Here is a 27,937-nt window from a genome sequence, read left to right as displayed (position 1 = left end):
ATTCTGAAACTTTTTTGTGGCTAAATAGCTTAAAAGCTTGTGCCAAGAATACATACATAATCTTGCTTTAATATTATTTCAGGTTAAATATTTTATCTTTTTTATTACTGAAATGGTAGGTGAGTGAATGAATAGAAAGTATTACCAGGAAATATCCTGTTAGTCAACCCCCCAGACAAATATGCACAGGTTTTGTTTAGTCTGAGGCTTCTGCTAAGCAAGAGACACAAGAAGAGAGAAGAGGAAGGAAAGAGCGCTTCACTAATGATGGCCTGGTATAAGCCAAGCTAAAGAAGATGGGGTCTTGCTGTCCTGCCCCTGACAAATAGGAAAGACTTTATATGATTAGTTATAGCTTGGTCTCTACTTGGCTGGAAAAGACAGTACAGGGAAGAAGGGAGAGAAAAAAAAAGTTATGAAAACAAGCTCTCTTGGGAAGATGACTTCTGCTTTGGGGCTGTGGATCATCATAGCTCTTCTACTATTTGGTAAGTCTGACTTTTTTAAAAAATTAAACAATTACTACAGGAGATAAGAAAACAGTAAATTGGAATTTTTTGTTTATTTGCATTATTCAGTGCTGCATTATCCTTCTATTTCTGTTCTATAAATTTATTTTATTTTCCCCGATTGTTCTGTTTTTAGTATCTCTCAGTTTAATATCTGTGGCAGAAGTCAATAATGTAACTTCTTTCCTTCCTTATGCCATAAAGATGAATAAAGTCAGTGTCAGCCTGCCTCTCACCATGCCTTTAATTTTTTTTACTCTTATCCTCCATTCTAATAACAATTCTAAGACAGAAGGGGAAACACTAAGCACACAGAGTTAAGTGATTTTTCTCAGGATCACACAGCTAGGTAATGAGGCCAAATTTGAACCCAGGATCTCCCATCTCTAGGCCCAGAACTCTATCCACTGTGTCACTTAGCTGCTCCTCTTCATGCCTTTCATTTGTTTAAAAAAACATTTTTTTTACCAATTATATGTAATAATAAATTTCAACGTAAAATTTCTGAAGTTAAATGATTCAAATTTTTTCTCTCCCTCCTTCCCTCTTTCCTTCCAGAACTGGCAAACATTTCTATCTGGAATATACATATACATATATATATATATATATATATATATATATATATATATATATATATACAATCATACAAAACATATTTCCATATTATTCATTATTGTTAGAGTAGTCTTATAAAACCAAAACTCCACATACACCCAAATAAACAAGTGAAAAATTTCCCTGGAGGTAGATAGTTCTTTGTCATAAGTTCCTCATCACTGTATTGCTAATAGTAACTAAGTCTATCACATTTGATCATTCCACAAAATTGCTATTACTGTGTTCAATGTTTTCCTGGTTCTGCTTGTTTCAATCTGCATCAGTTCATATTGGTCTTTCCAGCTCTTTCTGAAATCATTCTGCTCATCATTCCGTATAGTATTCCATCACCATCATATACCACAGTTTGTTCAGCCATTCCCCAAGGACATCCATTCAATTTTCAATTCTGCGCCACCTCAAAAAGAGTGGCTATAAGTATTTTTGTACAAGTAGGCTTTTTCTTATTTTGTTTTTATTTCTGATATATGGGCATAATTACTGGATCAAAGGGCAGACATTTTTTAAAGCCCTTTGTGAATAGTTCCAAATTGCCCTCCAGAATGGTTGGACCAATTCACAAATCTATCAGCAATGAATTAGTGTCCCAATTTTCCACATCCCCTCCAACATTTATCATTTTCTTTTTCTGTCACATTGGTCAATTCACCATGCCGCTTAAACCAATACTTAAATCGGTTTCATTATATTCTGTCCTCATCAATTCCAACCAATATGACAAATAAAGAGATATTTCATTATTGGAAACTGTCTCTCTGAGTCTCAGAAGGTCTATTAATTATCCAAATAATGATCTAGAAAGACCACATTAACAGTCATTTTTAAATTTAAATTTAATTTTTTTTAGCCCTCATTAATATGCTTTTGGAGAAAGCACTTTTTTGGGCACATATTATCTATATCTCGGTTATCCACTTCAAATTGCAAATGTAAGCAAAGCTGAAATATAATTAGAATCAAAAATCCAGTGAAAAGTTTTTGATAATTTGGAGAGGAAATACCTTTGTACTCTTGTAGGGAAAAAATAAAGGTTGATTAATGGATTAAAGTGCTCTACTGGCAATTGAGGAGTCATTTTCCATGTCTTAGTTCCCTTATTTATAAATAAATGGGTCTGTGACTTGGTTTATCTTTGGGGATTCTCTTCCCCAAAGCCTCTAGTGAATGTAGTGAGCTCAGGATAGAGACTTGATTGAGGTCCTGGTTCCTCTATATGTTCCCTTCTTCCCAGAGTCTTTCCCTCTCTTTAGGGACCTCTCCCTAAAGAGAATATTCTCTCTCAGACTGAGAAGCCAGAAGACCAAGATCTTTTCCCTTGAAAGGGAACTTGAAAGTTCTTGCCAACTCTTCTTCTCATACACACACATCACTCTTGAGCTGTCTTCAACCCACAAATGTTGCATCCAACATTCAACATGAAACATTTTATATCAGCTTCCCTATAGGGAGAAACTATAAATGCCACACACACACACATTTATTTATTCTGTCATTTCAGTCTTGTACAGCTCTTCATGCCCTTATTTGGGGTTTTCTTGGCGGGTTTGCCCTTTCCTTCTCCATTTTTTTTACAGATGAAGAAACTGAGGCAAACAAGGTTAAGTGACTTGCCCAGGGCCATACAGCTAAAGAATAAGTTCAGATTTGAACTCAAGGAGATGAATCTTCCTGACTCCAGGCTCATAACTCTGCCACTGTGCAATTTAGTTGTCCATATATACATACATATACATATTTGCACATATATGTATTATATGGATACACACAGTATACCCCTCACAGTATGTTGAGGGAGAAAACATGCAAATAATAGCAATATGCAAACTATATATATATATATTATATATACATAAATACATAAATGTGTTCTATTTGTATACTATATATAAATATGTAGATAATTTGTACATTGCTATTAATATTGTCTGTCCCTCAATCTGCTGTGAGCCCCTTGAGTATCCCTGGTATTTAGCCCCCTTTTTGTATCCCTAGTGTTTAGCACAGTGCCTGCCACCGAACGGACACTAAATAATTGTGAGGAAACTGCTTGACTCTCAACTAACAACAAGGCTTTTTGGTAATGCACCAGCCTCTAGTGGATATTTAACTTGAACAAAAAGAATACAAGAACTGCATGACCTTGGTCAAGTCACTTAACTCCCATTGTCTAGCCCTTATCACTCTTCTGCCTTGGAACCGATACTTAGTATTGATTCTAAGAAGGAAGGTAAGAGTTTTAACAATTAAAAAAAAGAATACAAGGAAGCGTTACTTCTATTTCAGGGTTCTAGTGTTGGTCTGATTGCAGGAAATGAGGCCTCACACATAGGCATGACAGGAAATTGTCTATCCTTATTATAAACCATTCTGCCTGGCCCTAAGCTGTTCAGTATTGTGTGGTTTTGCACCACGTTCAATAAATGGTTTTAGAGCTTTTAATGCCAGGCACATAACAGATGCTTCTAAATACACCAACTTTGGATAGACTAGGATGATAGAATTCCCTTTTATCTGGGCTTACACTTAAGTATTCACTAATTGTTATAGCTGATTTTGTCTGGCCTCCTCCTCCATCCAAACCAGGAATTCTTAATTTTTTTGGAGGGGTGTCAAGGACTCGTTTGACAGTCTGGGGAAGCCTCTGGGTTCTTTTTCAGATGCATATTTACAATAATTGAAGGGAATGTTAAATTTCAGTTGAAATTAGTGAAATAAATTAAATGAATGGACTCCAAGTTAAAACCACCTGCTTTTAAGGGATCTAGTTGCATTAGGCAAATTTTCATTTTTGGTAATTTTCACCCATTTCCCCTTGTTCTGTCCCCTGAGACCAATCAGAACAAGTCTAACTCTTCTTCGTATGAAATGCCTTCAAATTCTTGTAGACAGCTCTCCCATCCCCTTCTAAATTTGCTCTCTTCTAAACTAAATAGCATCTTCAGCTCTTCCAAGAAACAGGTCCTAGGAGGTCTAGGATTTGGAGCTGGAAGGGACCTTAGACATAATCTAATCTAACCTCCAATTTTTATTAGATAAGGAAACTGAGTTGCATATGCAGGAAAGAGCTAAACTAGACTCAAACCAAGATTTTCTGACTCGAAATCTAATGTTTCTCTCATTGCATTATGAATTTAATGAAATAAATCCAGTTTTAGAAAACCACACTGTTTTCATAATCTTAAGTTTTTAAACTGAATTGTGTGATGAAAGGTAATTTTTGCTTAAAGTCAAGGGCAGAAACTGGAAATTGTGGTTACCAGGTCTGACTTGTCTGCCTCTCTCTCTTTGGTGAAATTTTCCTTTCTAGAAAATAAAAAATGTTGGAAAAGTTGTGGGAAAATTGGTAAACTAATGCACCATTGCAGAAAGTTGTGAACCGATCCAACCATGCTGGAGAGCAATTTAGAACTATGCCCATAGAGTTATGAAATTGCAGTTGACCCTTTAACCCAACAATTCCACTATTAGGTCTGTATTCCAAAGAAATAAAAAAAGGAAAAGGACCTACGTATAAAAAAGTATTTATAGCAGCTATTTTTGTGTTAGCAAAGAATTGGACATTGAAGGGAGGCCCATTAATTGATCAACTACAAATACAGCGATTCTCAGCAACACAATGATCAAAGACAATTCTAAAGCACTAAAGATGAAAATGCTATCCATATCCAGGGAAAGAACAGATGCAATTTGAAAGTAGATTAAAGTACATTATTTGTTTCTTTTTTGTCTATTATCTTTCACAAGATGACTAATATATTTTGCATGATTGCACATGTGCAATCTAAACCAAATTGTGTGCCATTTTAGGGAGTGGGGAGGAAGAAAATTTGGAACTTGAAATTTTGAAAAAGGAATGTTCAAAATTATTTTTACATATAATTAAAAAATAAACATTTATAGGTGTGTTTATGTAAGCATATATATATACATATATATATATATGTATACTTTTCCTGTCTGAGCTTTGATGTTTTTAGGTTATATTTGTATTTCCAGCAGGTGGAAGTGATATTTAGAGTTAGTGACTTTCCTGAGAGAAACACATTTTTCTTTTTTTTTTGAAAATTTTATTTAATTAGATGATTTAGAATATTTTTCCATGGTTACAAGACTCATGTTCTTTCCTTCCCTCCTCCCATCCCCCTCCCGTATCTAACGTGTAATTCCACTGGGTGAGAAACACATATTTCCAATCCTTTGGTGGAAAGTTTTTTAAATGTGCCTTAGTGGATCAGTTTTTCTCTATATACCCCTTTGTCTCTAGGATACATGACCGAATCTTCAGCTCAAGGATGTAACAGTTCAACCCTGGCCAAAGAGCAGGGGCATCTGTGTTTCATGAACTCTGAGACTACCACAACAGGTAAAGTATTTCCTGATGAAGCAGTTAACAGTGAAGAATGACATTGGAACAACAATATTGGCCAAACTCAATAAACAAGACAGGTAGTAAGAATAAGGACCAACAGCACTGAATGTTGTGTGTAAGAGATAAATATCAGAACATCACTGCATAGTGTTCTGTTGATCAGACCCGTTCCTGTAGCATACACACACACATGTTGCTCATGAGTCTGGGTGATATTCAAGATAACAATGGTTCTTTGTAAGCCAGATGTATTTAGATGATGAGGGGAGCACAAGGTCTATTAGGTCTTTCAGATCATTAGGTCATGTAGGGCGAGCCCATCTTTTATCCTTCTTACTCTAAAGTAGGGCACCTTTTGGGGGGTTATTGATACAGTCTAGGAAGACCTATGGATCTGCTAGAAAAATATTTTTAAATATATTGAATAAATTGTAGAGAATTAGAAAGGAAACAATTTATTCTGATCAGTCATCAGAATGAAAACAAAAATTCACAGACCTCCCAGGTTAAATATCCCACGTGAGTCTTAAAAGAAAGATGATAAGAAGACAGACATGGGAAATTCTCTTCTAAAAATTAGAGATGATACTTCACTTTTCTTTTACTTTTTTTAACCCTTTCCATCCATTTTAGGTTTAAACTATGTATTGGTCCCAAGGCAGAAATGTTAAGAAAAATGGAAGTTAAGTGACATACCCAGGGTCACATAACTAGGAAGTATCTGAGGCCATATTTGAATGGATCTCATCTCTTGCCCTGGATCTGACTACACTGAGCCACCCAACTTCTCACTTTGAGGCCAAAATGAACTAGAATCGCTAATTCCAATATTTAATTGTATATTTCTTTATATCAGAGTGTTAGTCAATATTTCTTTTTACATATTGGAAATATTATAAATTGTGAGTGTTAATAATCAAGAATCACCTTGAAATGGGAAATTGTGGATTTGTGTGTGGATATCTAAAAATTTGTTTTGTTATTTTTATGTCCACTAGACTCTTCAGTGTCTGTACAGGTAGATACCAAGACTAACCTCTCCTGCTTTACTTTCTCAATGAAGAATCTTATAATGGTCACGTGGGAAATAGTTTCCAGAGACAAAGCTCCCTGCATCATGGCAAAAAGACTGGATAATCATGATATCAAGAAAACGAATTGCTTTAATGATAGAGTACACTGGGAGTTTAGACCTGACAGTCATCTAACTCTCCAGATAGACCCAGTGACCACTGAAGATGATGGGTATTACAAATGTGCCATTGTAACATCTGAAGGGAATTTCCAATGTGGCTATAATCTCAGTGTATTAGGTAAGGATCAGTTTCTGTACGTCTGTTTTGGTACATAAATCCAGGACCAAAAGAAGAGAAGCTGATTTAACTCCACCAGTTCTCTCTTATTCAGGAAAAAAAAATCCATCTTATTTTCTGCAGTGCCTCCTAGAGTATCCTTGTTGGTGGATGGGGATGGGACTGCCACATGCAAAGCTTCTGCAGGGAAGCCAGCTGCCCAGATCTCCTGGGTCCCAGAAGGATATTGCTTCAGTATGAATGAAACTCATGACGACAAGACAGTGACAGTGGAAAGTATGTGTCACTGGAATGGCCTCAATGAATCGGAGGTGACCTGCTCCATTTCCCATGTGACTGGGAACGAGTGTCTGTCCATAGAACTCCTACCCCATCGTAAGTAGCTCTCTATTACAGTTTTTGCTTTGATTCTTAACATTTTATCCCAGAGAGTAGATAATAAGGAAAACCCTAGGGCATATCAGAGAATTCAACTGATCATTCCATGATTATCCTAAAACCATATAAGAAAATCTACGACACATTGCATAAAAATATGAAATATGGAATGAACTCTTCCCTTCCTCTTCCTTAGTTTGTTTTAAGAAAATGTACTGCCTTCCTCACCCAGTAGAGCACTGGTCAAAAATTATACATTTTCTGCTTTGTTTTCACTTCTTTTTAACCACAGAAACATTTGCAGTTGTGTTTTAGGAGAAATTTCACTGTTAAAGCCTAAAAATTACAAATAGTAATAATAGCTAGCATTTTCATAATATGTGCCAGGTGCTATTTAAGCACTTTATAAATATTATCTCATTTGATTTTTAAAATGATGCCGTAGGGGGCAGCTATGTGACATAGTGGATTGAGAGTCAGGTCAAGAGAGAGGAGATCCTGGATTCAAATTTGACCTCAGATACTTCTTAGCCGTGTGACCCTGGGCAAGTCACTTAACCCCCTTTGTCTAGCCCTTTCTGCTCTTCAGTCTTAGAATCAATGCACAGTAATAATTCTAAGATGCAAGGTAGAGGTTAAAAAAAAACCCAAAAAATATTTCTTGGAGGTGGCTGCTGTTATTATCCTCATTTTATAGTTGAAGAAACTGAGGCAAGTATGTTAAGTATCTTGGCCAATATGAGCAATATGGAAATACATATTTCATAAAAACATTGGCATAATCCATATCAAGCTATTTACTGCTTATAGGAGGGGGAGAGGGGAGAAAATCTGAATTCTGAAATATCAAAAAACAATTGTCAAAAATTGTATCTATGTGTAACTAAAAAAAATGTAAAGTTTATCTTGCCCAAGGTCCCAGAGCTACTAAGTATCAGATTTAAATTCTGCTTATCCTAACGAGGGACCTATATAGTGCTTTAAGGTTTACAAAGAACTTTACAAATATTATCTCATTTTATCCCCATCACAACCATGTGAGATGGATGCTATTATTATTAACTATTATTGTTCCTTTTATTCTTTCTTCTCCTCATATGCTTTTTAGAACTGTTACATGAGGGATATCTAAAAAAAGTAACATCCTCTACACTAGTATTATAATATTATTGTAGTATTATACATAGTATTATATTATATGTAATATAGTATAATATATATTATAGTATTATAATTATATCAGAAGACACTCTTAAAAACATTTCTGTGTTCATGTTTCAAGGTGTCAAGTCTTCCACACTATTATCACTCTATATCTGCTTATTTGTTCTCTTGGGCCTAATAATCATCCTGGGATTCATCTTCATTTGGAGGACTATTTGCCACAGGTTGGTTGCTTAATGTGGGTAGTGGGCCACAATGATTGTCGAGTCGGTCATCTAGAGGAGATTAGGATTTCCCAAGGACTGGTGACATAGACCCACCAGTAGAAACCTATTGTCTGCTTTTCTAGATTCACTGTAATGTTCCTGTTTATAGCAAACCATGAATTGACTGGGATGCAAACCGCTGGATTTCTCAGTTCTCTTCTCATTTGGAGAGTCTATTAACTCTCTTTTCCTTTAGTTATGAAAAGGAAAAGGAACCTTGGAGCTTATTATGTGTCAACAAAACTATATTCAGTGTCATGTGGAACTGTCCAGGATTTTGCTAAGAAGAATTGAAGGACAATAGTGATAAGAAAGAAACTTCTCCTAACATGATCTCATTGACAATATATTTATATAAATATAGTCCCCATACCAGTGAACCATGACAAGGAGATTTTTTATCTAGCCTGGCATTATTCCTGGACGTTGAAAATTTGGAGAGAAATGAATATATTGTTTCCATGCCATGATAGTGTCTGGAGAGGGAATTGGGGGGAGGGGGGGCCTGATAGAGCAAGATGCCTCCCTTGAATCCCCCAAATAATCAAAGAGACCAGGAAAAGATGCAGACAGATGTGGCTTTATTGCTTATCACAGCAAAGGATGGGGACATTGCTCCTAAGTCAGAGACCCAAAGGCAATGCCCAAAGATACAAATGAATTCCCCAATTTATAGGAAACTAATACAATGCCCTCCACTTGTGCAAGAGTACCAATGAAAGGTTTTTGTGAAAGACTGGGAAAGGGAGAGTGAAGCTGCATCTAATTAAGCCAATGCTTTAAACTTTACCTCTACTTGGAGTTTCTATTGCTAGCCAGAAATACATTGAGAATAATACACAAATTTTCACTTCATACAATAATTCTTACTTTCTGCCTAGGGAACATTAAAAATTTTTTTTCCTACAAGGATAATGTCCAGTGATAATGAAATGGAACGAGTAATCCTAAAATCTCTGGAGGGGTATTTTTTAGAGGTTATCGAGGTCTAACTCCTACCCAAAGCCACCATGTTCTCTATTGCAGATCTTACAGATGGCTATGGAGTCTTTTCTTGAACACTTCCAGTGATGTGGATCTCATTATTGTTGAGATTTAGCACATTGAACACTCTCCTTAGAATAGCTACCCCAGGTTCAATGTGCTCTGTACATCCATGTTTGCTCAAAACGATAAATTGTGAGCCTCTACTGGTTCATTTTCTTTTTCTCTCTAATCAGTCATAAGATACATTTCATAGCAAAAGCATTTAATGAACTAACATAGTAGGAAGACAATAATAGAACATTCTTCCCATAAGTCTATGATGTACTCTCTCCAAAAGATAAACAACTTCCATGGGGAGAATGAACACGCATAAGGATCATGTATGGAGGATCCACACATGAGGAATGTGTATAGAGGGTCAACTACAGTGTTAAAGGAACCCTAATGTCTATTTTACTGTTACTCTGCCTGTTCCCTGATACCTGCATGGTCTCCAGTGAGTGTATTATTCCAGGCTCCTTGGCTTACTCACCACTGGCCATGACATTTCCACTCAGCCCACTGGTTCCTGCTGGTCTTACCATGTAGTCCTTGCTGGTCTTGTGGCAATGGTGCGCACTTCATTTTTGCTGGCTGTCATGTTCTTCTGCAGATTTTGGTTGTCTCACCTCTCTGTTGCTCCGTACCACTATCTTCTGGGCTCATTTTTTTCTTAGTTTCAGTATTCCAGGCAGAATGTTGAGAACCCTGCCATAAAAGTAGTGTGATGCCCAAAGGCCCTATCCCATGCAAGCTAGGTTCGTTTTTTCTTAAAAGATATTGAAACCATCCTTGGGCCAGGGAGTCAGGAACTCTGCCAGGCATCTGACACCAGCATAGCAAACAGTTATGGAAGCAATACTCTAATTAATCAATGGTGTATCCATGCTGATTATCCTTTCCCTTCTTTAGCTAAGGAAATCTCCTTTTGTTAACTCTCAGATGATCTCTGTCTCATTTTGTTCCAATATGCACCTGAAAGCACCCAATTGACTATATTCAGGCCTGACCTAAAACAGGTGGACTGACAGCCCCTCAATTGATTGCAATGCTCAGCTAACAAAAATCTGGAAGCATATTATGCCAGACTGAAATAATGTCTTTTCTTTTTTTTTTTTAAACCCTTACCTTCCGTCTTGTAATCAATACTGGGTATTGGTTCCAGAGTGGTAAGGGTAGGCAATGGGGGTCAAGTGACTTGTCCAGGGTTACTCTAGGAAGTGTTTGAGGTCAGATTTGAACCCTGGACCTTCCATCTCTAGACCTGGCTCTCAATCCACTGAGCTACCCAGCTGTCCCCCTTTTTTCTTTTTAAATCTCTGCCCTCTATTCCAAAAAAACTATTTGGTTTAGGTTAAGATCCTCAGAAGTTCTCTGGTCTCTCAGATCATCTCTGGTTTAGTAACCAAAGGAATTTGAATCAGAACAAAAGATAAGCTAAAGAGTCCAAGTCAGTTGTCTCTATCCAGATAGCCTCTTTTTATTAGGCATGTTGGTCACCAGCAAAGGCCTATTGCTTTAATGATATTTTTTTCTTTTCTTTTTATTAAAGCAGTGAAAAACATCAGGCTGCCTAAGGAAATAGCTCATTTCATTTTTGAATAGCTTTAACTGGTAGAAAGTTCTTGCTTGTATTTAACAGCTTTTGGAAGATAGTATTTCCATTATTATCATTATTGTCTGCAATATTTTTAATATTCTCTCCTATTTAATTCACTTTTCATTGTCTTTTTTTTTTGGCAGGATCTATAAGCCCCAAAGGTCAGGGTCTACTCCAAATATTAAAATGGTAAGATAAGGAGAAGGCTAATGGTAGTTAAAATTAACCAGGGAGTCTGCTAGGTCTTCTAAATTTGGGCTATGATTTAGAATTTGTATAACAGAATTACCTTGGCTGACATTGTCTGAAGGTCAATTCCCTCCTCAGAGTTCTTTAGTATCCCTGTAGGGGAATTTAAGGGTGTCCAGACTCTGTTACTGCTTCCAACAGGTTGCCTTCCCTCAATGTTAGTGTTCCCTGACTCCCATCTTGGAAGGCGGGTGGGACAACGGACAGTTACACAATCTGGGCATTGGCAAAGCAATGCAACTTAAATTTCTTATTTCTTATGCAGTTCAGTTGAGTAAGAGCACTATTTTGCCAGATGATGATGAATCTAACTGAGTCCCCTATTCAGTACTAAAGCTTTGGATCCACAGTATCCATAAAGGACAACAATGGTGGTAGAACATTTTTCCTCTTAGAATTACGTCTGCCCAAGACACGAGGTTCTCTGTACAAAATTATATCTACATTACTTTGGGTTGATCAACCTTGTATTTCTCTATGTAGCAGCTACTTGAAGGAAGGGAGACTTGCACAGATCACTCATTGGAAAGGGTGGGGGGCTTTCAAGACTGAAAGGGATTTCTTGTTTCTCGTGATCATGTCTTTTTTCTGATTTGCCTGGATAGAAGGAAGTGGAAGTTTATGCAAACTACATGATGAAGGTAGAATGTGAAAAAGAAAGTACAACTGACTTTGAAGACATCAGAAGAAGACCTACATCCTGACCACTCTTGCTTCAATGCTGTCAGCTAATTGAACAAGGATTTGGGGGAAAGAGTGGAACTGGCAGTATTATTTCTAAACTGTCCAGAATACCCCTTCCTAAGGAAGAGTGATATGATTTTGGATTCTTCTGGGCATTATTTCCTTCATGAACCCTGAAGAGTAAAGAATTTGTGAGAATTAGATGGCATCTTCCTTGATTATCTAAAATGTAAACCTAAAGATGGTGGTATTCATCAGGAAGTGTTGTGTATTTAAGCATTCAACATTCTGTTTATGCTCTGCATAAACACTTTGTATAAGGATTTAGTTGTGAGAATTCACAGTTATCTTTCTTTATTTTGACAATTCTGGGCAGGAGCATTTCAGAGAATACTTTGATCAGTTTTTGAGCCTGGGTGAAGAAGCATTTTGTACTTTGAGTCACATCAGAAAACAGAAGCCACTTACTACCATTCACAAGTCTACCCAGGGTACAACCAGCCATCGTGATTTATTTGAGCATCTTTCTGAAGTGCCACCAGAGAAGAACAAAACTATACTTGTTTTTATATTCGTGGTTACTGCAAATACTTCCCCTTTTTAGAATAAATGCACTTTTGAACTCTTCTACTGAATATGTCAAAGATTGCTTACCTTTTCTTTCTATGTCTAGGTGTCTGCATTCATTCTTTCTAGTTTTCATCTCCTGCTATCCTAAGGAGGGTATTTTAGAATGACCTTCCTCATAATTCCATCAGGTTTAATTGAAATATGATCAGTTTCTCCTTTGGGGATGCTTTTTCTCCTGGATCTTGTTTTTGAACCCCAGACCATAACTTTCTGGTCCAACTGGAGTTTTTCCCCAGGACACCAAATTTTAGAGGGTGCTGACATTTGCTTTCTATGAGCACATTGAAATGACTTCCCTTAATATCTCGTAAAGAACAATTCTTTAGAAAAGAAAAGGTACTACATGACATACTGTCACTGGCTCCACACTGTACCCCTTTCAGCAACAGACTCTCCAGCAATATCTGACTCTCCTGTCCCTAGCATAGTGCGTGGCAGGAAGCAAGGGCTTAGTAAATGTATGTTGGCTGGTCATCCCTTCCTACCCTATTCAACTGGAATTTTTTTAGGAAGCTAAACTGGGGGCAGTTCGGTAGCTCAGTGGATAGAGAGGCAGACCTGGAGATGTGAGATCCTGACCAAGAAATCTCCCTTCTCTGTTAAAAGGCTAGATTCTGAGATAGTGCTTGTTCCCTTGGAAATCAAGAGCTACCTTCTTTTACACAGGAGGGTGGAGTTCAAGAATGTTGTATATAACCTCTTGGGATATGTGGGTGAGCATATCTATATTTTTCTTCCATGTGCTTTTGTAGGACTCAAGGCAGATAGGTGGCACAGTAGCTACAGCATGGAGCCTGTAGTCAGGGAGATCAAAGTTTAAGTCCAGTCTCAGACACTTACAAGTAGTAGGACCTTGGATAAGTCACTTAACTCCCATTTCTTCAACTTTAAAAAGGAGATAATAATAGCACCTCCCCCCCCCCACATCAACATTCTGATTTATTGAGCTTGTTTGCATTCCTTGCTCCCCTTGCAAAGCTTCTGGATCCTTCCAAAGAGAGCAGCCACCACTAGGAAAATGGTGATGACCTCCAGGGAGAGGCTCACCCACAGCAAAGGTTTCAGAGTCATGTTCAGGTGGATCCTTCTATAGAAGGGGCTCCAAGGCTTGTGGCTGGGCCGCAAGACAACATGAGGATAAAAATGAGATAAAAATGTAAAATGTTTAGGATAGTGCCTGGGACACAGGTGGTACTATATTTTTAAAAAATTGTTGTTATTCAGTAGCTTTTCAGTTTTGTCTGACTCTATGACCCTGATTTGTTTTTTGTTTTTGATTTGGCAAAGATACTAGAGGGGTTTGCCATTTTCTTCTCCAATTCATTTTATAGATGAGGAAACTGAGTCAACCAGGGTTAAGTGCTTTGCTTAGTCACCCAGCTAGTAAGTGTCTGAGGCTGGATTTGAACTCAGGAGGATGAGTCTTCCTGACTCCAGATCAATGCTCTATCTAGTGAACCATTTAACAGCTCAAAAAACAACTTAATTCTCATTTTTATTGCCCAGATAATGCATCCATCTTTTGGGCTGGATACCATGAGAGACCTCCTCACTTCTCCTTTTATGGTTAGGTAGCACAGTGGATAGGCTGAAAAACCTAGAATTAGGATCTGAGTTCAATGTCAGCCTCAGACACAACTTACTAGCTGTGGGAACCTGGCAAGTCACTTAAATGCTTCCTGCCCCCTCATTTGTTAAATGGGGATGAAGATAGCACCTATCTGCCAGGGCGGTAAGGCTAAAATGACTTAATATTTGTAAAAGTTTAGCAAATTTGCTATTATTATTATTTTTAAAAATATATATTTATAGATAGAAAACAGATGGATAATTTCTGTTCTATCACCTTCGTGTTCAAATAAATCCGTCCTTTCCCTTCTCTAGCTAGCATTAAAACAAACAAAAAAATGAGAAAAAAGTAATTTGGGGTTTTATTCCCTGTTAAAAGGAATGGCTATTTAGGAGGGGAAATGAAGGGATATATCGGAAAATGTAGGTGACATAAGATCAAGAAATAACAATAATTTACAAAAAAATGAGAACACATTAAAGGGTAAAGATACAATTTTAAGAATGCAGTTCATTATAACTAGCCAATGTCTGGTTACTGATAAGGGTGCTGCTGCTGCTGCTGCTGGCTAGCACTCATTTATGGATACTGACTTTGATGTGAGCTCTTTATCACCACAAAAGAAGTGCTCTGCCACCTAATATATTTTTAGTCCAGTAGTTATTTTCAGTTCCTCAGAATTTATCTTTGCTCTATTCACTCTTCACCCCCCCCCCCCAAAGCAAACCAGATTAAGTGACTTGCCTAGGGTCATATAGCTAGTGTAAGGGAAAAAAGGTTTGTTTTTTTTTTTAAAAAGGGTTGGACTGGATTATTTAAGAATATTAATATTATTAAGGTTGCCAGAAATTTAATTAATTTCAAAGAGATTTATTTACATTTTATTTACAAATTGTAGAAAGGGTGAAGTAAGAAATCAGAGAGAGGATAAGGTAAGGCATCTAGCCTAAACACTAAGACATTTATCTCTGGCCCCCTGGCTCAACCCAGGCAGGGGAGTTTAGTCCTCAACCGGATTGGCCTCAGCCCTTGTAGCCCAGGATCTGGGGAAATCTCTTCAGAAAAATCCAGCAGTTAAGAGTCAGCTTTTCACGCACCTCATGTCAGTCTAAGGAACAGGGTCTCAGGAAAGACCACATTGTTTTGAACTCAGAAGAGCTGAGTTTAAATACTAGTTTTGATACTTATTGCCTATCCAGTCTTGGACAAGTCACTTAAATCTCTGTTGGAGTTTCCTTACCTATAAAAAGAGGGGGTACGTTTGATGACCTGTGATGAGTCTGTGATTTAGGGATTCCTTTTATATTCTCTACAAGGCTTAAATATGAATCATATTCTGATTTTCTCAGGGTGACTGTTAGAGGTAAGTATAACATTAGAAGTTCAGATGTATAAAAGGTAAATTTAGAGTTGAGACTGAATGTAAGGTTAGTTGGTCGCCAGGGATTTAATTTCTTAAATCCCAATGAAGCACTCAAGTAAGAATGGAATTTTATGGTGATTTATTTACAGTAGGAGGAAGAAATTAAGAATGAGAGAGAGAGAGAGAGAGAGAGAGAGAGAGGAAAAGGAGTTAATTTAAACTGCTCTAGCTCAGGCTGAGCCAGGCCTTGGCCATGCGGGCCTCTCCAGAGAGCCAAGGGAAAGGAAAGTGAGTCTTCTCACTCACCACGTGACTGTCTCAAGGAAGTCATCTGAGGGAGCTCCTCCAGACTTGAGTTCCAGGGTCCACTGGCACTCACGCAGTCCCCATAGGAAGTGTCGTGAACTCCAAAGGCAGTTCTCTACATCACTTCCTGCATCTCACATGTGCCAATGGTGGCTCATGATTGGCTTAGGACAGCCCAGGGGATAGTCAGTTGTTTCTGATTTGTCACTTGTTAGCACATGCCAGTGTAGTGTGGGTGTATACGTTCCTGGGTGATAGACTAAGCAAAATGGAGAAAATCTAAAATTCACAGATTTGATATTTGGACAAAATGAGACATTCACAATTCATCGAACAGTTTGTTTTTTAAAGGAGGTTTTCTTTTTCCTAATATAACTAGAATATAGTAAAGCATTAAGCTTCTCTAGAAGAGGCTCCCTTCTTCTCTTCCTGTCTGGTCAGCAGGCAGGGTATGGTGACTCCCTTTATCTTCAGCCATCCACCATCTTGGAGAGGTTTCAATCCCATGTTAGTGGGATATGATGTTAGGTGACCAGGAAGCTATGTCAAGGGAGAAAGGGGCTGATCAGATCATAGGGAAAGCTTTACTGCTTTTTGAGGAAAACTAATTCCTCTTGCATGGGATTCCTACTACATACTTCCCCCATAGTGGCAAGGTCCCAAGGATCTTCTAGAGGATATTTCACAATTTATTGTTTCCTGACTAAGGGGAAAAGAAAAAGGGACAAAATGATAACCTCTCCTTCTTTTTTCTTCCCTAAGAATTACCGTAAAAAAAAGGAAAAAGAAAAACATATGAATGAGGATAAAAGCTAGAAACCCTGATTCATAAGAACTAGAACTAAGTCTCAGGTCTCAGCTATCTGTTTCATATGGGTGATGCCCTATCTTTGCAGTTTCAGATGGACTCTTAATACAAGGTGGTGATGGGTTGATCCAAATCTCCCCCTCACTGAGAGCCACATTTGGGGAATGATATGAAATTTTTGCTCCCTTAGAGACTTCTGTGGTGGGATTGCCACCTTCTTCTACAAGGGCTAAATTAGGTCTCTTGACCATATCCTTATCCAGGGACTTAGAAATAACTGCCAAGTAAGCTAGGAGATTAATGCCTTTTCTTTCAAGAAAATATTCATTCACTAAAGTTATATAGTGATAGTTTCACCTCCCCCATGCTATTTGAAAACAAGTTGTTTTCTCAAAATACCACCCCTTAATCCCTGAAGTAATTTCTTAGAAGTTGTCCATGCAGGCTGCACATTAACTTGGAAAACCAAATAATAACACTATATTTGATATATTTTATTTGTGTTGTTAAATAATTTTCAATTCTATTTTACATTTAATTTCCCTTTTTAGGAGAGCTTCCACATTAGGGTAGCACTGTAAGTCAAGTTTCTGTATGGGCCCCAGGGAAAGACAAGAGTCTGGTTCCAGTTAGTTAGTCTGGTTCCAGTTGGATGTGTTGCAGGTAGAATGTTTGACAGCTTTGCTTGATTAACTGAGAACCAATATGGTAGAATAAAAGCAAGAATTCACCCAAGAGCTCCCAAATACTTCTCCAAACAATTTTAAAATAACACCTAAAAACAATTTCTGGAATGGCAGAACTAACAAAAAGATGGGGTAAAACAATTTTCCTACCTAAGACAGCTTAGAAGGTCAGCAGGAAAGGTCCATCTCACTGAATTGAGAGTAGAGTACAGTCCAGAGCAGGCCACTCCAGTGTAGGCTGCACCCTAGTAAGCCTTGGGGGTAACTAAATCAGAAGAGGGTGGCTTGTGGAACTTTCAGCCCATAGATAGTAAGGAGGTCAGACAATGGGTCAAAAGAAGATTCCAGAGGTCCCTTTTCAAAATTCCATTGCATTGCCCACACATGTTTCCAGGTCCCAGGTGAGGAGAAGCACTAATAGGAGCAGGGACCCTAATTAAAGTTTTAAGGCAAAAAAGAGAGCTCGTGGTTGCTTGTAGACTAATGCACATCAGTGACTATGCTTTTCCTTAGGTCATACTACCTTGGAAAAACTAAAAACTTACAGATCTCCAGAACTAGTTATAAAACAGCAATAGAAGAAAACCTGGAACTTGCAGTAATGCCTCCTCCAAGAAATGCTCTGGGAAAATGAGCAAACAACAAAGACAACCTGTTCATAGAAAGTTACTATAGTAACTGGGAAGATTAAAACACAAACCTAGAAGAAGACAATGACAAAGCAACAACATGTAAAGCATTAAAGAAAAATGTGAATTGGCCTCAGGTACTGTGGAAAGGAAACAAGACTGACAGTTGGTGGGGGAAGGGGCAACTGGGAGTGGCAGTTGGGTCTTGTGACTAGCACTTCCTTCCTGCCAGCTGCTCTTCCTTCTTGGTGTTGGAGGAGGGAGGAGCTCATGCTGCCAATCTGGAGTGGAGTGCCTCTACTTGTTTCAGCCCGAAGATTCAGGCCCAAACAGCTCTGAAGGTCAGACTTTCTTGTGGCATTAGCATACTACTAAGATTCTGAATTTGACAAAGCTAGGACAGATATAGAGTAGACGAGAGTGAGAGAAACCTTCCACCAGCCTGTGAGGCCTGGCCTCAGCTCTGAAGCTGCGAAAAAACTCCAACCTTACTTAGGGACATCCCTTGCCCCTCTTTCCTGATACCTCTCCAATACAAACTGGTTATTAAACTTTATCTTATTTGAATTTGCAGTCAGATAAGTAGACTATCTTTTCTGGGACATAGAGGGAGCTGAACATCAGTTCAGTCATTCAGCGACAAATAGTCCTTATTGGACCCCTGCTGCTTCCTCTCGGCAGGGGGAATCTCTCTCCTTTGCCTCACAGAGCAATATTCCCTCTCTCCACTCAAGTCCTCCATACCCTGCTACAAACCTTTCCTTATCTCCTGTTTTTCCAATTTCCCCATCTTTTCCCAATAAATATTACAGTACCAAAAGAATTCCTGGAATTGTTAGAATAAAATAAGAATGTTAGTGTAACAATTGGGAAAAGAAATGAGAGTGATATGGGAAAAAAATATACCTCTGCTCTACACAATGCTGCCTCTTCGTAGAGAGCATTTACTTTTTGAGGATTTAATTTATTTAGTTTCTGAGGCAATAGAGGAAAGATAGTGTGTTCTCTCTAGTTTCCTTTCCCATCTGAATGAATGCAGCCTTTCTGTACATTGTGAGATAAACATATTTGGAGTCAAGTTAGTCTAATGAGTAGGAAACGCCTTCTTGAACTGTATATGATTATGTCATATGAAATAAAAGCCTTGACATAATACTATAAGAAATTATCCAAGAAAACTGCCCTGATATTCTTGAACAAGAGGGCAAAATAGACATTGAAAGAATCCATAGATCACCCCCTACATTAAATCCCCAAAAGACAACCCCCAGGAATGTTATAACCAAATTCAAGAGCTTCCGGGTCAAGGAAGAAATATTGCAAATGGCCAGAAAGAGACAATTCAGATATCAAGGAGTCCTAGTCAGGATTATATAGGATCTGGCAGCCTCCACACTAAAGGACTACAAGGCTTGCAATCTCATGATTCAGGAAGGTAAGAGAATTGGGTTTACAACCAAGAATCACCTACCCATCAAAATTGACTATATACTTTTAGGGAAAAGTATGAGCATTTAACAAAATAGGAGATTTTCAAGCATTCCTAAAGAAAAGACCAGAACTAAATGGAAAATTTTATATCAAAATACAAAATTCAAAAGAACCATGAAAAGATAAACAAGAAAGGGGGGGGGAATTTTAAGGGCTTCAATAAGGTCAAATTGATTTTATTCCTATATGGAAAAATGATATCTGTAAGTCTTGAAAGTTGTTTTCATTATCATAGTAGATAGAAGTATTATTCATAGGCACAGGTTGTGGTATTAAGTTGTTTAAGATGATGTATAAAAAAATTGGTAGGACAAAAAATAGGATGGTACTAAGAGAAACTTGAGTGAAGAAGAAAAATAGGAAAAATTATATATCACATAAAGAGATGCATGGGTGGGGGGAAGAATACTATTATAAGAAGGGGAGGAAGGAAGTGGTAATACGTAATACTTAAACCTTACTCTCAATGGAATCAGTTCTGAGAGTGAAGCACAGCCAGATCTATTGGGGTATAGGATCCTATCTTACCCTACAGGGAAATTGAGAGGGAATAACAAATGGGGGAGTGGGGTATGGAGTATTAAAAGGGAGAGAAAGGTTGGGGGTGATTAATAGATCTTAATGAGAAATAAGAGGGGAATAAGAAGGAAAGGGGTAGGAAGGAAAGTAAAATAAAGGTGGGGAAAAGAGGGACTGATTATAAGCAAAACAGTTTGGGAGAAATTAGGCTTAGATCAACATCTTATACCCTATACCAAGATTTACTCAGAGTGGGTAAATGACTTAAATATGAAGGGAAACCATAAACAAATTAGGTGAACATAGAATAGTATATTTGTCAGATCTATGGGAAAGGAAGGAATTTAAGACCAAGCAAGAGATAGAGAATACTACAAAATGTAAAATGAATAATTTTCATTTTATTAAAGTAAAAAGTTTCTGTATAAACAAAATCAATGCAACCAAAATTAGAAACGAAACAACAAAATGGGAAAAATTGATAACAAAAACCTCTCACAAAGGTCTCATTTCTCAAATTTATAAGGAACTAAGTCAATTGTACAAAAAATCAAGCCACTGACCAACTGACAAATGGTCAAGGAACGTGAATAGGCAATTTTCAGATAAAGAAATCAAAACTATCAATAAGCACATGAAAAAGTGTTCCAAATCTCCTATAATTAGAAAAATGCAAATAAAACAATGCTGAGGCACCACCTCACACCTACCATATTTGTCAATATGACAGTAAAGGAAGATAATAAATGTTGGAGGAGATGTGGCAAAATTGGGACATTAATGCATTTCTGGTAGAGTTTGAATTGATCCAACCATTCTGTATGGCAATTTGGAATTATGCCCAAAGGGCTTTAAAAGACTGCCTGCCCTTTGATCTAAAATGCCACTGCTGAATTTATACCACAAAGAGATAATAGGGGAAAATATGTGTACAAAAATATTCATAGCTGCGCTCTGTGGTGGCAAAAAATTGGAAAATGAGAGGATGCCTTTCAATTGAGGAATGGCTGCATAAATTGTGTTATCTGATAGTGATGGAATACTATTGTGCTGTAAGGATTGATGATCTGGAAGCTTTCTGTATGAACTGGGAGAAACTCAATGACCTGATGCAGGGTGAAATAAGCAGAACCAAGAGAACATTATACAAAGAAAGTAAAACATTGTGGAACAATCCAATGTAATGGACTTTGCTACTAGTAGCAATGCAAAAAGCCAGGACACTCCTGAAAGACTTATGTAAAAGAATGCTATCCACATTGAGAGAAAGAACTACGGGAGTAGAAATGCAAAAGCAAAACATATGACATCACTTGTCATATGTATGTGATTTGGGAATAATATGGAAATAAGTATCAAGTGACAACATTTGTACAACCCAGTGGAATTGCTTGTTGGCTCTGGGAGTGGGGAAGGAAAGAAAATGAATCATGTAAACATGGAAAAAAAATCTTAAAACAAATAAATAATTAAATAAGCAAGCAAATAAATAAATAAAAAGAGAATACAATAAGTTCTATATCAAAGCTAAGTTGCATTTGTAAACCTATATTATTTTAGAAATATTCAGTCCAGATATTCATTGAACAATTTAACAGATTATAGCAGAACAGAGGAAACAGGAAATCAATATGAACCCTAAACCAATCTCCTTTTATCTTCACCACACAACTTAAGCAACCTACTGCTCTAATGAGTCATTGAAAATAGTCTATATCTCAAGTTGTTAATCAGCCAAAAAAAACAAGAGAGGTGAAGGAAGAAGGCTGCATCAGTCCAGAGGAAGAAAGACTAGAATAAAAAACTTGAGGACAGAATTCTGAGAAGATGAGGGTTTATTGAAAGACTCACCATTGATCTGTAACTAACTGAATGAAAGAGTGAAAGGTGTAGATAGCTTGACTGGGGAGTATATTCCAAATGACCTCTTTCAGAAAGGTTTCTACTTTTAGGCTACTGACCATCATTGTAGATGGTAAGTCCCATGGAAGGGATTAAGTCCTTATATTTATCCTAATATCAATTGTTCTTTGTATATGCAATTGATACTACTTAACCCTCTCAAAATTTATACCTGGAATTATAATTCTAAGAGTAGTAATGGACCTGAAATGCCAGGGTTTTCACATCTCTTCTGCTCTGCCTTTTGACAAATGGTACCCCTTTATAACAATACTGACCAGAATTAAAGATGCAGCCTATGGAACAGAGCAAAGTTATGTAGCCCTCTGTTATTCTCATTGTTAAGATGAATAAATTTAGATACAATAATGCTGAAGTGACAAAAGAGACGAAAGTGCTCTTTTCCCTCCATTTGTGAATTCTTGTTTTATGTTTTACAGTATTTTTTATGCCTGGGTTCATATAAACTGGTCCTTGAAATATGAGCAAGACTTTCATTCCAATAGTCGGGCTTGGGGAGAATATTCCAGTGATCAGGAATGTGGTAAGCAAAGAGGAAATGGCAAAGCACATGAAGACAGGGAAGAACTAATTAGCCTGAAGGATCAGTGCAGAATCAATTTATGATCTAAGGAAGGAAAGGAAGAGAGATACCAGGTTATGGAGGCTTAAGAGTATGGACTTTATTGTGAAATCAAGTAGGATTCTTAAAAGGGATTTGAGCCGTGCTGTGCCATGATGACCAGTTGTGTAATTTTTGTCGTTGTAGTACCAGCACTTGGCACATTACCTCACAAAGTCATGTTGAAGTAGGTGATCCCATGAAATAAATCGACAAGCTCCTAAGACCTGCCAGGAACATCTTCAGGAAATAGTCCGGGAAAATCATGTTATCACATTTATCTTTTTGTTCCTTCAGAAGCCCTAAATCATCACGGACTGATTTCTTCGTGGTGATCCCTTCAAGGGAGGGTGGTCTTTTCCCTTCTCTTCCCCCCCTTGTAGTCTCTATAGAATTCTCACTGAAACGATGAAAAGAAAACTCTATCTTGATCTAACAAAACGTTTATTTGAAAGAAAAACGGAGCTCTGAATATGACTGAAACGGTCTACTTCCGCTCAAACCCGGAATCAAGTCGGATTCAAAGACCCTATCTGGTGTGGGATCGGTCCATTTATAGACCGATCCCACACCAGGAAGTAGGGGCATGCTGGGGGTGTGGTGGGGTGTAGTTCCCTGGCATACAATTCTTTTTTTTTTTTTTTAACACAGCAAAGAATGCTGGGGAATGCAGTCCCCTGGCTACAATATTTTCAAAACCCCAATACCTTGTGTTCAAATATCATTACTAACTCCAGGGCTTTGGGAGGTGGAATTCTCAGTGATAATCCCCGTTTCCTTCATGCCCATGCAATACTTGCTTTTTCCGATTGATTTTCCCATTTGTTTCAGACCTTTAGCTTTTGACATTCTACAGACGCCTAAGAATCTGCATTTTCAATTTATTTTTTTCTCCCAACTTGTCTCCCCCTCCGCCCTCCCCCCCCCCCAAAGATTGTCTTTCCCTCTTCTAGGAGATTAATTGATTATGTGCCAGTTCTGCCAGAGTTGAGATGCAATAGTGGAGATTGGAGGATATAAGGTACAATAGGTAGGCTTTCATTATCTTCTCCCCTCCTTTACTCCAATCATTTGAATGTAAGGGGTAACCATAAATAAGGTGTTTCTCACTCAAGGAAAACTTTCTCCTCTATCTATCTCTGCTAAGTTCTAGATCCAAATTTCAACTACTTTCTATTTTCACTTGGTTGTGCCACCATTAACTTCAAACTCATTTCTAAAGATGGACTCATCATTTTCCCTCTCAAACTCATTTCCCATCCTTCTCTGTTTTTGCAAATAATTCCACCAGCCACCCATTCTCCAAAGTCACATGATATGGGGGGGGGGGGATGTTTGGTCATTGTCCTCCTGTTCTACAAATTCCTGACCCAGTTTGGGTCTGCTGGATTGTATGTAGTTGAGCTTCCCAAAATTTACTGGACTGAGTTGGCCCACTGGGTAATTTTGAACTTTCAGTTTCAAAGTGATGAAATTGCTGGTTCTTCCTTGGTTTTGGTCTCCTATCTCAGTTTATTCTACTACAGGCTTTCATGGGGGTCTAAAGGTTAGAGCTGAATCCCCCCTTCTCTTAGACTTAGAGCCACACCCATGATTTCTTAGACTTTGAACCACACACCCATGATTCCATAACTCATTCCATGCTCCTTAATACCAGTAGAGCCTCTGCTTCTTCATAAGCATCCTTCTCTGCTCTGGAAATGCAAATCAGAGCTGAGTAAGGAGCAGCAGAGTTACCAGATGGCACTCGTTCCTGTTCCCAGTGCTAGTACAGAGGTCCTTTGGGATCTTTTTATGCCCAGATATTCAGTTCCCTTACTAACCTTGGGTGCAGTGCTGGTGTTACTGCTACAGCACACTGAATGTTATGCCTGTTGTGGTACAGCTGTTGCTTCTTTGATCCTGGCCAGTCCTCATCCCCTTGTCTGCAGACCTTTCTGTTTTGCTAAAGTGGGCTTGAAAAACGAATCACTGTGACTTTTTTCTTGGCTTTTGTGTAGCATACCAGGCATGTTAGCATCTTGGAAGTATGATTGATGCATTGATATTGTATACTGTATATTCATTTATCAGACACATGGTCAGATCATTATACGGAAAGAGACAGTCCAAAGGACTAGCAAATTCCTGGGCTGGGCATTGCCAGTTACAGTGCCCTGGCTCAGACTACATTAATTTACAAAGCGTGGGTTGGATTAATCTCCTCCTCTTTGATTTCATCATTGTCAATTCAACCAATGTCAATACCTATATCATGTCATGTATTCATTAATCACCTCCCACTTGACATACCTAAGGTCCCCAATAAAGGCTGGGGAACATGTGTGAGCCCTCTCTTCTCTTACACCTCTTGCTCTTACAGCCCTTGCTCTTGCTCTTGCTCTTTGCACCTCTTAATCTTGCTATGGCCTATAATGGCCTCCTCATGTCGGACTGACTGACTCAGCGCAGCTGCCCCGCACATCTCCCATTAATCTCTTGACCACCTAGTCCATGGTGGATGTCTGGGAGTTCTTAGCTCCACGCATGTGGAGAAACAAGAGTTTCTCATACTTATAATTTCTCCACTTGCTTTCTCTTTCTAGAGAGGTAATTATGGAGCTCACAATTCCCCAGGTGTTTTAACTTGTGGTCTCTGAGTATTCCTGCATCTCTTACCCTCACTGCCTTATCTATCTCATATCCATATTCCTTTAGTCTCCATTCTCCTTCTCAGGTCACCACCCACAGATAAATTATATAGGAGCTACTGGTGGAACCTATATTTTGCATCAGAATTTTTTTTTAAATCAGTCATCATAGAATGGATGTGAATAAACTGAGGCAAAACTTCTAGCTTTCACCCCACCATCTTGACTCTATCTCTTCCTAATTCCATTTTAATTTCCTTCCATTTATTGGTGTGAATTTGATACCTCTGACTTAATCCATATTTATCTACCAATATTTCCACTAATTAAAAAAGTTAATTTTATTTTTATGTAGATCTGTGTTCTCATCCTCCACTTCAAGAAAGATACATCCTAGAGACTTGCCCTTGGTACTTAAAGATCAAATGATTTCCTTAGAGTAGCACAGCTTGTACATTTCAGAAACAGAATTTGAATCCAATTCATTGCAATTCTAATCCCATCCACTCTACCTTCCATGACATCCTATTCTCTACTTTCTTTATTTCATCTCCAGAAATTCTACTGAATTTGTAGTTTATCATTTTATCTGAGTGAAACAGCACAAAATTTAGAGTAGTGTGTCAGCAGAAGTCATTGGCCATACATTTAGAGCTGAAAGGGAGCATAGATGTCATTCAGACCAAGCCTTTTATTTTGCAGATGAGGAAACTGAAATATGGGGATTCAAATTGATTATCTTAGAGCCATAAAAGTAATGATTAGTAATAGAGCTAGAATTTGAACCTAGGTTTTCTTAATTGTAAGCCTAGGACTTTATCTACTATATCATGCTACCTCTACTTTCTTCACTTTATCCCTTAATCTTTAAGATATTTTCACTGTATTCTAGAGTAGAATATAGTCCTCATGGAATAAGAAGTAGCTCAGAGCAGCATAATATAAGAAATCCTCAAAATTGAACTTTTAATTTATTTCCCCTAAGACCAAGAATGTTTTAAACTTTTGCATTATCATGATTAGATAATTACAATTCAGAAATATTTTAAGACTATAAAAGGAAAGGTATTTTATTTATTTATTCATTTATTCAATCTCTCCTTCCCTCTCCCACACCAGAGAAGGCATTATGCAGTGAAATATGTAGAATATGTCTTTTGTGTTTCCACTTCTCAGCTTATTCTGAGGAGGTGAATATTCACAAGTTATTTTTCAAATATTAAATATATAGCTATATATAATGTTCTCCTAGTTCTACTTGTTTCACTCTTCATTATCTCATCTAGTTCTTTACAAGCCATTTTTTTTTTCTTTCTTGTAGACAACATATGCTAGGATTCTGGTGTTTAATCCACTCTGATATTTGCTTGCCTTTTTCGGGTGAGTTCATCCCATTCACATTCAGGTTTATCATTTGTGTATTCCCCTCCATTTGACTTCCTTCTTTAATCCTGAGCCTTCTCCTTCTATTTTTTCCCTTCCCTTCAGTGTTTTGCTTTTAGTCAGTCTCTTCCCTTGCCCTTTCCTTATATTATGCTAGTTACCCCCCCACTCCCATTTCCCTCTTACTATAGGATCTTTTGGTCACACTTCCCCCCAGCATCTTTCTCCCTTGTAATCTTCCCCTCCCCACCACGGCATTTCTTATTCCCCTTCTACTTTTCTATAGGGTAAAATACAATTCTATACCCCAGTGAGTCTGGCTATTCTCTCTCTCAACCAATTCCAATGAACATGCAGTTTAAGTATTACCTATCACATAATTCTTCCTCCCTTCAATTATATTGGTCTTCTCCACCCTCTACCCCCCATCTGCTGGCACTTCTTTATGTGATATATTTTGCCCAGTTATATTTCTCTTTTCCCATTTCTTTTAGTATTATCCTCTTTTTTTTTATCCCCCTGGTGTTTATATATAAAACATATCTTAATCAGCTAACTACCACCCTCTAAGTATACTTTTTTTAACTACTATGACAATGATAACAATTTTTAAGAATTATAGATATCATCTTTTCATATAGGAATATAAACCATTTGGCCTTATTGAAGCCCATAAAATTTTCCTCCTTCTTATTTATCTTTTTATGCTTCTCTTGGATTTTTTTTATTTGGGCCTCAAATTTTCTGTTTAAGACTGTTTTTTTCTTTGGAAATGCTTGGAAGTCTTCTATTTTATTAATGATCATACTTTACTCTGAAATAGTATAGTCAGTTTTGCTGGATAGTTGATTCTTGGTTGTAGATCCAGTTCTCTTGCCTTCTGGAATACCATATTCCAAGTCTTCTAGTCCTTTAATTTGGAACCTGTCAGGTCCTGTGTGATCCTGACTGGGGCTCCAGGATAATTTGAATTGTTTCTTTCTAGCTGCTTACGGTATTTTGTCTTTGGTCTGGGAGGTCTTGAACTTGGCTATAATGTTCCTGGGAGTTGTCATTTAAGGATTTAATGCAGGAGGTGATCTGTAGAAGTGTGGAGCCTGAAGGTAATAACCAGCTGGTCCTCCCCTCTGCTCTTCTCTGCTCACTACCTCCTTACCTACTGTGATCAGAGCCCTTGGTACCACCACATTAAGCTCAAGGCTCTGATCACAGTGGGTAA

At 37.8% G+C, this 27,937-nt stretch overlaps 1 protein-coding gene across 1 annotated transcript; it reads left to right on the top strand.

Annotated features, from left to right (window-relative positions):
- The first annotated feature begins 200 nt into the window (after positions 1–200).
- LOC100012382 (cell surface glycoprotein CD200 receptor 2-like) lies at positions 201–13,238 on the top strand. The gene is made up of 6 exons (XM_007493687.3): positions 201–488; positions 5,395–5,493; positions 6,498–6,812; positions 6,936–7,187; positions 8,473–8,578; positions 12,101–13,238. Exons 1-6 carry the CDS (start codon positions 416–418, stop codon positions 12,129–12,131), a joined length of 876 nt encoding a protein of 291 aa, XP_007493749.2. The 5' UTR covers positions 201–415; the 3' UTR covers positions 12,132–13,238.
- The last annotated feature ends 14,699 nt before the right edge of the window (positions 13,239–27,937 follow it).

Source organism: Monodelphis domestica, chromosome 4, assembly GCF_027887165.1.
Source record: "Monodelphis domestica isolate mMonDom1 chromosome 4, mMonDom1.pri, whole genome shotgun sequence".
NCBI lineage: Eukaryota > Metazoa > Chordata > Mammalia > Didelphimorphia > Didelphidae > Monodelphis > Monodelphis domestica.
Note: the sequence above shows the minus strand (reverse complement) of the source record. Positions and strands in the feature narration are given on the sequence as shown.

Coding starts and splice junctions, on each gene's coding strand:
- LOC100012382 (XM_007493687.3), top strand. CDS start 416: ATGAAAACAAGCTCTCTTGGGAAGATGACTTCTGCTTTGGGGCTGTGG. Junction 489..5,394: donor CATAGCTCTTCTACTATTTG/GTAAGTCTGACT, acceptor CTTTGTCTCTAG/GATACATGACCGAATCTTCA. Junction 6,813..6,935: donor CTATAATCTCAGTGTATTAG/GTAAGGATCAGT, acceptor TATTTTCTGCAG/TGCCTCCTAGAGTATCCTTG.